This window comes from Ursus maritimus, unplaced genomic scaffold (genome assembly GCF_017311325.1).
Source record: "Ursus maritimus isolate PB19 unplaced genomic scaffold, ASM1731132v1 scaffold_28, whole genome shotgun sequence".
NCBI lineage: Eukaryota > Metazoa > Chordata > Mammalia > Carnivora > Ursidae > Ursus > Ursus maritimus.
Window position 1 is genome coordinate 35,701,334 of NW_024425341.1, and position 9,812 is coordinate 35,711,145.

Genomic DNA, 9,812 nt, shown 5'->3' on the forward strand with positions numbered 1-9,812 from the left:
TGCCAACACAGGGCATTAATTTCTCCCCCTTGGGTTGGAGTACAATTTCTAGAGAAGATATTTATTTGGAAAGGATCATCTGAAGATGATCTGTTTCTCTGATTGACAACCACAAAGAGCTTGCTCATTCTTACTGCAGTGTGTACACAGTTATCCATGAGGGTAACCAACATATATCCCTGTCTCCCAACTCTTTCCTTCTACTTATCTCCCCCCATGTGGAAAAGTTCCTTTTTAAGTGGCCTCTCTTTCTTTGCAAGTATCCACAAGAATGCAGAGTTATTTTTATGTAAGAGCTGGAACGAGTGGAACCCAGCGGGCTGGTGGTGCGGTGAGGAGCAGGTGTTGAGGTGGGCTGCCCAGAGAATATGCAACATAGAAGCCTGCCCCAGCACTCCCACTGGGCCCCACCTGCTTCCTTACTCCGACTGGGGCTGGTTTCCAGGTTTGTTTCTGCTGGCTGGGGCTTCCTGACCTGGGAATGGGGTACATCTGCCTGCCTCAAAGGTCAGTGTGTTCTGGATGGGATCCTCAGAACAGCAAGGGTATTAGTTATAAATATACATGGTGATTGCCTAACTTTTCACAGCTCTATAATCTTGTCAGTATTTACTCTCAGAAATGGAGGTTAGTGGCCTCCTATGCTCTGCAAAGTGAGTTTGTTTCTTTCGCTTTTGAAATAAGCTTCAAGATGAGCAGAGTCACTCCAAACGCCTACATGTTACTCTTCTTAGTGATTAGTAAGGATTTATTAAAGAAACATGCACTCCAGACACCAAAATTTCAGAGCTTATGACCTGCTTCGGCCTGGGATTATGAAAGGTTTGGGCCGAATATTGTGCTTGTGTTCAAAGTAGTTCGCATCCTGTAAAAACAAAGGGTTAAAAAGTTCCTCAGTGGAAGGTAGTTTTCTTTTTTTTTTTTTTAAGATAAAAGTAAATGAATGATAATTGTACAGAGAGGATTATTTACCATCAAATATTGACATGACTAAGAAGGGTGACAATGGAACCAGAGCGATTTCTTCGTTTTTAAGCATCTGTTCACTAGAAATGTTCAGGAACTGGCAGATTGGATGCCAGAACATTAGAACCACTTTCTAGATGCGTGTCTTTAAACTAAAGATCTGATTGTGCCTTCAGGAGAGTAAAAATGAAACAGCAAGAGCTGGACTTTTGAAAGGAAAAGAAATCCGTACTATCACTGTTAGGAGCATGGTGGCTGGGAACCAAGTCGGATACTTACTGTTGAGGTGAACTAGGAATGAGACCCCGCAGCTGTCCGTGAAGCGCATCTTGTATATTGCTAGTTGAATAGAGCCCAATTGGTGAGTTATAGGAAGCGCTCACTACCTGTCTTTTGTCATCAATGTTTGCTGCTGCAACAAAAGGCTGGGCCCTTCTGTTGTGCGCGGTACCAATGGGTTTGAACTCCTGTACAATGGCAGACAAAATACACAGAGCCACAGAAGGCACAATAAAGCCGTTAATGAGCAGACCAACAGCATCGCTATTGTTAATCAAGGCTTCTTTGTCCCTACTGCAAGATTCATGGCAAGGTTAAAGGAGGAGGTGAGTATAAACCTTTCTACATTTTCTGTGAACTTCACATGTGCCGGACTTAGCCACAAAATGGTGCAAAGGAATTGATCTTATTTAAATATTATAAAATAATTCGAACATTATACCTTTTGTTTGGCCCTACTGAGTTTTTACATCTATGGCTTTTAAGAAATTCTCATATGACTCATTTGAAGACAGAAATTCCGTGTCAGAAATGAGATTCGGGGCTTAGAATAATTATTATAATTCACATTTCCTCAAGTAGAACTTACGTATGCTTTCTCTTCTAATAATATCTTAATAAAACTGCCTCCGTTTTAGGAAATGGAAGAACAAAACAATCAGAAAGAGAGGGAGCATTTGTGATTAACTCTACTGAATCACTTTAACTAAAACAAGTAAAAGTATTGGTTTTTTCTTAATACCTACCACAAAAAACAAAATTCTTCTTTTTCTTTTTTTTTAAATTTAAATTCAATTAGCCAACATATAGTACATCTTTAGTAAAAAACAAAATTCTTAATTTGCATTAAGTTCTAACCTTAAATTTAGAACAAATAATACGAATTAAAAGACTATTTTCCCCCTATGAGAGCAGGTTTTCCAATTTTTATGTAGATTTATAATTTTGTAAAGTCATTAAATATGTTTTTCTTCTAAGCAACAGAAGAAAGCCAAAAGGGAAGGGTAAAATACACACAAGCTGATTCTCTTTCCAAATCTTTTCATTTGGCAGGATCAGTAAGATAAATCTTTCCAATATTTTCACTTACACACTCACATCGACTTCATTTACTTTTGTGAATGTGCCACCAGTTTTTCACACAGATTTCAACTAGTACAAACATTTATGATTCTTTCAAATGTTACTGAAAAGAGGCTGTTTTTATTAAAAAATAAAAAAGGTCTTGTGATGTTCTTGCTCATGTCATTTCTTTCTCTCCGTGTCATTACAAATGAGTAAGTTGTGGGATGGTGCTTTTTTGTTAGAAAAAGAGACTGTCTTTATTTCTTAGGGGGTGGAACCAGAGTTTTCACAGAGATTGTCATGCATGAGAACACCAACAACTTCCTGGAGGGACCCATGCCATAAAATGCTTTGTTTTGGTTCTGAGCAGGCAGTCATCACAGATAGTCCCCGTTTCCCCATCCAGGTCTGTTGGCAAAGCTCACTTAAAAAACAAAATACAGTTATAACAGCTAAGTGAGGTGCAGCGTCAAATACTAGCTGAGTCTTGGACTCCAACTGCCCCAAATCTCACGGTACCTGAAGATCTGTGAGGTGGTGGAGAGCAACTTTTCTCTCATCAACCTTGGACAGCATAGTGTAACAGCCTTTTGAACTTGAAAAGGTCTGAGTTGAATACAATAGTCTGTGATCCTAGAGTGTGTTTGGATTGACTAATATCTTACTGAATCATTCTTTTTACCTCCAGAAGAGTCGCTCATGGTCTACAAGTTGGTTAGGTGACAATATAGTTACTGCTATTAAGTAGCAGAATGACTGTAGCTTTAGAAAAACACTGAATCCCACGACATGTGGAAATGCGTGTAGTCAAACATGGAGATAGTGGTATCATCTGATTGTTTTGGCTGATTTAATAATGAATTTTGATTGGCTTTTTTACGATTAACCATTCTGATTAGCCATTATTATGGCATGAAAAAAGTGAACTGGAAATAATTTTAAGTAATGACAGTGGCCACGATTCAAGCCTTTGTTACTCTTTTTGATATGAAAGAAGACAGAAGGCTAATTGCTTCATTTAGTTTTGGCGGATTATAAATTTCTCAGACTAATTAAATGAGTGAATCAGGCAGAACTGAAGGACTCAAGCTTTGTGGAATTAAAAAAAAATTTTTTTTTTTAATTTAAGTATGCCTTGAAGATCTTGGTAAATAGAATTAAATTTATAAGAATTAGTAAATGTAATATGATAGTTTTATGGGGAAAATATCTCTGCCCTTATTATTTCTTAGTCCTAAAATGATAAATAAATATGGATGGTGACTATCCTATTAGTGAGGCAACTTTTCTGGAAATATTTATGCCCTAATAATCTCTAGTAGTGCTTCCAAAAAGCAGCATATGAGTTAATGAGCTCCAAGCTTTTTCTTTACTGTTTTCAGTTTTGGCTGCATATTGCAAAAGTTGCAAATGTGTAATTTGTTAAAATTTAAAAAAAAAAACCTATTTTCTGCACATAATCGTAAAAAGATCATAAAAGGACGTGTTTCTAATATAGCCTTCAAACATCCGTATTTAGGCTTTGCAAAGCATTAGTTTATGGGCTGCTAGAGTCATTCCAAAAAAAGCACAATGAAGTGTATACATCAAAGGTAAACATTTAAGTATGGCATGGAGAGGCAACATTCTATCCAAATCTTACATCATTGTTGATGGTCAAACAGAATCAAGCGACAAAACCAATGAGAAGTTTGCTACTTCACTTTAATTCCTTTTTACTTTTTCAGGAAAATTGTTAGTATCAGAAAACACCAGTAAAAAAAGTTATATACCAGTCAATGTAGTCCAGCTCTTGTGTTTATTTTTCCCAGACAGTAGCATCCAAGTGACTCTCATCTCTTAGGAACTCAGTAGTAATCACTGAAGTTAATTAATGCATTGTCAATAGTATTTTTAAATGTTAGGAGCTCATATTAAAGAATAATAGTTTGAATTTATAAAATGCTCGAGCTGCCAGAGTCAAAGCTAGGTAACTGGGTAGAGATTTGCTGATTTCAGGGAGAATACAGGTCTTAACCGTCTCCCAAGCCCTTAGAATGACCTCAGCAGTGACAGCATTCAAAGACACATCCACCTCCCAACTTCTTACTGGCAGAAGTTGTCCAGAGATAGAGACTCAGTCCAAGAATGGGGACAATTACCAGCTCCAACAGAAACAGTGTGTTTGATAATGTGCGTATTTGTATTTATTTATTTATAAAAAACAGTGGTGGGGAAATAAGGTGAACAAACTATTTCAAATGATCATATACTTGACCGAGCCACACTGAGTAACTGATGGTATATTTTATCATGTTTGGAATTTATGAACAATCACCACCCCTACCTCATGCTCACCCCTCAAATGAAAAATAAAGTCACCTTTATAATTTTCCCCCCAGCAATCTGTTTCAAGTGTTTCCCATATATAATAGGGGAAGAGTTTGGGAAATGGGGTTTAAGAAACCTTGTTTTGTGTAGTCCACCTCCCAGTTATCAACAAATTGTAGGATAAAGGTAACTTTTGAAAATATAAACAACTTTAACCCATATCTCCCTTGATTTTGTGTGTTGTTCCTATCCATCTTTATTATCAAATCTTCTATGGCAAGGATGCGGTCCTTTGTGGAAATAGACACAGCTATCTTCTCCTTTAGAAAAGAATGATTTTTTTTTCTGAAAGCATCTTTCCTATACGGGATAGCTACATTATAATTTTGAGTTGTTCAACAACCATTAAACAAAGAGGAGGGTAATGTTTTATTTGAAAATGCCAGCTTTGGAGAAGGATGCAGAGCTCTAAAAACATACTCTTAGTCTAGAGCAATAATGCTTTGTATAGGAAAATGCATATGTCTTCTCATAGGCCATGTTCAGGATTGTATAGAAGACATATATTCAATGGCTGGGAATAAGTTTTTATATGTAAATATATAACTTTTTACAAATAAATAAGTAACATTTATTCAATGGCTTAGAATAACTTGTAAGGTTCTTTTTAAGCCTAAGATTCAAGTCTAAATTGATAAAAAACAAAATTTAAGTATTTAATAATAACACGGACAAACGAAAAAAAAAACTAGGTATTAACATTTCATGTCAATTATTATTATAACTCTGTAAGAAAAAGTCCCCAAAGCCTAAACCTATGCATAGGGAAAAGTCTGGAAAGAAATACACTAACATTTTGTTATTTGTGGCTGGCTTGGATGGTAGGATATAATGTGTTTTTTTTCCCAATGGATATACATTATTTTTAAAATGAAAGAGTATTATATTCTAATAACAAATGTCACAAAACTTGCAGTAAAAGTTTCACTTGGGTTGAGAAACAAGAACTCAAATATTGTATTGCTCAATCGCCTTTTATGTTCATCTACAGTACCGTCTGAAAGCATGATATATTAATGGCATGTGTTTCTCAGATGGACACATCTTTGTTGTCCAGAAAGTTGATTTATTTGGTGAGTTCCCATTTTCAGGGTGGGGGTGGGGGAAGACCTCTCCTTGCAAGACCTCTATTTTTAGTGTTAACTAAAAAGATAAAATAAGAAGACAAACATAACCTCAGTTTAGCTTTTCTCCACTCTCATGCTACAAGTTAAAATCACTGCTTGTATTTTTTTTCTTTTTATCACTGCATTTTGTTAAGTTTATGCTTGGTGTTTCAGATAGCTTGGGTCATGCTGAAGTTTAGCTATGTTTGTAGGGAATGTCTGCTCTGAAGGGCCAAGTTTTGTGAACTGATCATGCAGAAATCTGGCCTGAGGATCCTAAGGACAGGAATCCTTTGGCCCATTAGCAGAAGAATTGAACGGTTCTTATCTCTGAGACCTTCCAACACCGGCCTCTTGGAGGAGGTGCCAGCAAGAATTAGTCATGACTCAAACTAAAGGAATGTTAAAGGCTCTATCTGACTGGCTTCTAGAGCCTTTAACCCAATCTTCACCTTTTTTTTTTTTTCCAAACCTATCTCATTCTCTTTTTCCCATTTGTATATCATAAATGTCCATATTGCCTGACCCCAAAATGTAGGACCTGTGGGCTAATACATGATTGACGAGAGGCCAGAGTACTTAAAATTAGGGTTATTTTTTAAAAATCCAGTTCTTGGGATAATTGTGGTCATAAAGTAGTACTTGTAGATTTATAAAAGGGGCATTTCCAGAACAAAACTCAAACAATTGCCCTTAAATTCCAATTATGGAGAGATGTTAGCAAAACACAGGCTCCCATCTTGGTCTAAGCTCAGCCTGTGCTTAACAAACACTTGCTGAGTCACCCACAGGCCAGAGCAGACTCTGCAACATAGTCAGGGATCACTGGGGATCTGGTACTTTGGTCAGATCTGTCTCATTGACCCCATATCTTTGCATCTCATATTGGTGAAATTGGATTTTAGAAATTAGGAGAAATTTGGAATGAATGAATGAATAATGAATAATTTGCAAAAGGGTGCAGTACAATTTCGGGTATGTGCTATATATGGAAAGGAAATTCAGAATTTTATCCATTTTGTCCTGGTGATATTAAGAGATTGGGTGGTTAATAAATGCATATGGATAAGCCTTAAACTTTCACTTCTTTCTGTCGTTTTTTAAAACACCATATGATCTCTTTTTCTCATGTGTTGCCTCTAAGTGGTGAGTCAATGAAGGTGGGAGGAAGCTGGTGGGCTTGTGCATTACTGCAAAGGACTATCTCCAAGTGACAGCTCTGCCTGGAGAACTTTGCTTTTTCTTCTTCCAATTTTTTCTTCTATCAACGATAATGTTGATTGGAGGTATTATGATTCACCAATCTACCTCAGATGCCAGGGGGTAAGCCACCACCAGCATTCAGACCCCTTCTCACCACATTTGCTAGCTATCTCGTCTATTTCATCTTTCGCTCACTCTTCCTGAAGAGCTGAGCTCTTACCTGACCTAAATCCCATTCAGCCTGCACAACCACTCCAACCATGCAGCAGCGGGGACTGGTGGCAGCTGAGCACCATTCTGAGAACTGGTTCCCTGGTGTGGTCCTGGGCAGTGTTAGAAAATGCAGTTTATCGGTAGAGCCTCCAGTTCCTTTCATCCATTAGCTATTTATTGAGCGCTTGCTGTGTGCCATGCTGGGAGACTCCCAAGTAAAGAGAATAGACACAGCAGTTCCCACCTTCACAAATATTCCATAGCCTGCTCACTCACTTTGGGGTCTGTTTTCTCCTCCTTTGCTCTTACGAAGTTTTAATCCAAAGCAATTTGTAATGACCCTTGTAATAGTAATATGGGAAGCATTCCTGGTGTCCGGGAAGTCCTATCACATGGGCAGCCTCCATCTCACTGTAGGAAAGGCCAGAGGCCTGTACATCACCGCCTGGTGGGAGGGGGTAGGTAAAATACCAGTCTTACCAAGTGCTCCCGCTAAATTGAATTTGATGTGCCAAGTTCTTTTTCTATAGTATTTTATGTAAGTTCTTTTTCTATAGTATTTTATGTAAATCTTCGAGAAACCCTATAAGATACATGTTACTCTAAGTGTATTTTATCAAGAAGAAAATGGAGGTTTATGGAGAAAGTGGAAAACTGGAAACACAAATTCAGAAGTTGGTGATGAATACTTGCTTAAAAAGGGATACCCAATTTCTATATCTGTCTTTCTAAACTTGGGAAACTGCTGGTTAAGGAGAGGTTCTAAAATCCTTGTCTTAATTACATTTTCCCACACAGCACAACTGAGGGTTGGTTTAATTTCAGGTTTTTTGTGGTTTTTTTTTGGAGCTTTTGAAAGTAGACATCATCAGATAAGCATCAGATTATTAGATTAATTTAGCTCATTAGAATTGCCTCAAGGGAAAATCCTCTCTCTTTTGTAATTCTACTGCATGGGCAGAATATCACCATGGTTACATAATGCAAAAAACCCTTTTTGTAGAGTAAACTTAATTATAGAAGGTCGGAACTGAGAATTAAAAAAGGATGTAAAAGAAGATCTGGATGAAGACCTCGAAGAATTGAAGTTCACAATAATTATTAGATTAGAGACACCTGTTTCAAATGGTAGACACTAATTTCGTTTTGCTTTGTTTTAACATGTTAAACTTCTTGGATTATGTCATGGTCATTTGGCAGAAGTCCATTATAAAGAATGAAAAAATAAGTGGACTGTAAGTAGATAGAGTCAAATTTGTCCTGAGAACATATTTGTCTTTTAACAAGGCACTTGCCTGGGGATACTTCTCTTTTCTCTTGATATAAAAAGATGCAGATAATATAATGTCACAGGGTAAAGACAGACAATCGCTCCATCATGTGGCTTATTCCGATTTTTTATATTTGTCACTTCTTCCTCTTGGAAGGCATCCACATCATTTAAAAGGAAATATAATGTGAATATCACTTACTCTAAAATTCATACCTGTGGTTCTGATTCTAAGTTGATTTTGAAAGGATGAGCCTTCCCATCTTCAGATACCTGTGGAGACCATAAGCGAGTTTCTGCCCTGTGAATAAAAGAAATTTTGTAAACTCCAAATTCTAATGGTACTTCCAGTTTTAGTATACTTTAATCTCCCATAATGGGTATGATACTATCGAAACTTGATAATTTCTGTATTCTCCCATCTAATTAGTTTTTTGGGTACTTGAATGGATAAAAAAATTTTTTTTTTAAAGAATTTATTTATTTATTTGACAGAGATAGAGACAGCCAGCGAGAGAGGGAACACAAGCAGGGGGAGTGGGAGAGGAAGAAGCAGGCTCATAGTGGAGGAGCCTGATGTGGGACCCGATCCCATAACGCCGGGATCACGCCCTGAGCCGAAGGCAGAAGCTTAACCGCTGTGCCACCCAGGCGCCCCTGAATGGATAAAAATTGCACGGAGTACTACTGTAGACTGAAGTTTGTGTCCTGCCACCTGCCCCCCGCCAAGTTCCTATGTTGCAACTCTACCCTCCAGTGTGATGGTATTTGGACATGAGGTCTCTGGGGGGTAATTAGGATTAGATTAGGTCATGAAGGTAGAGCTGTCATGATAGGATTAATGTCCTTATATAAAGAGGAAGAGAAATGCGAACTCGATCTCTATGTCCATGCACCAAGAAAGGCCATGTGAGGAAATAATCAGGAAACTGACCATGCCGCATCCTGATCTCAGACTTCTGGCCTCCAGAGCTGTGAGACATAAATTTTTGTTTAAGTCACCCCGTCTATGGTATTTTTGTTATAGGAGCCCAAACCAACTGAGGCAAAGACATTGTACAGTGTCTGGAGAGAGTAGGTCTGCAGGAAACACTACAGGAGAGGAAGATTCTGAAGGCATATGACCACAGGGAAAACTCCCTGCGTTTCCTCTACTTCCCTCCCATCCTACCCAGGCCACCACAGGAGACAGTGAGTGGTGTGCCAGGGGGATTTGCTGTTGGCATCAAGGAAATGAGCTTTATCCAATCTCATGTCCTTCTCATGTATCTGTTTGGGACCATGTACTCTGAAGGGACTGTGTGCTTGGCAGGAACACTAGTTATGCATAAACAGGGAAA

General features: G+C 38.0%; 1 protein-coding gene across 2 annotated transcripts in view; it reads right to left on the reverse strand.

Annotated features, from left to right (window-relative positions):
• PDLIM3 (PDZ and LIM domain 3) overlaps nucleotides 1-9,812 on the reverse strand; it is a 31,119-nt gene that overhangs the window by 10,533 nt on the left and 10,774 nt on the right. The window contains exons 3-4 of one of the 2 annotated variants that reach the window (XM_008710479.2): nucleotides 8,689-8,773; nucleotides 798-865 (exon numbers count right to left, since the gene is read on the reverse strand). In XM_008710479.2, coding sequence (XP_008708701.1) covers nucleotides 798-865; nucleotides 8,689-8,773 — 153 coding nt within the window. Of the gene's footprint in view, nucleotides 1-797; nucleotides 866-1,245; nucleotides 1,434-8,688; nucleotides 8,774-9,812 lie in introns of both variants that reach the window. The other variant, XM_008710478.2, reaches the window with a different exon arrangement.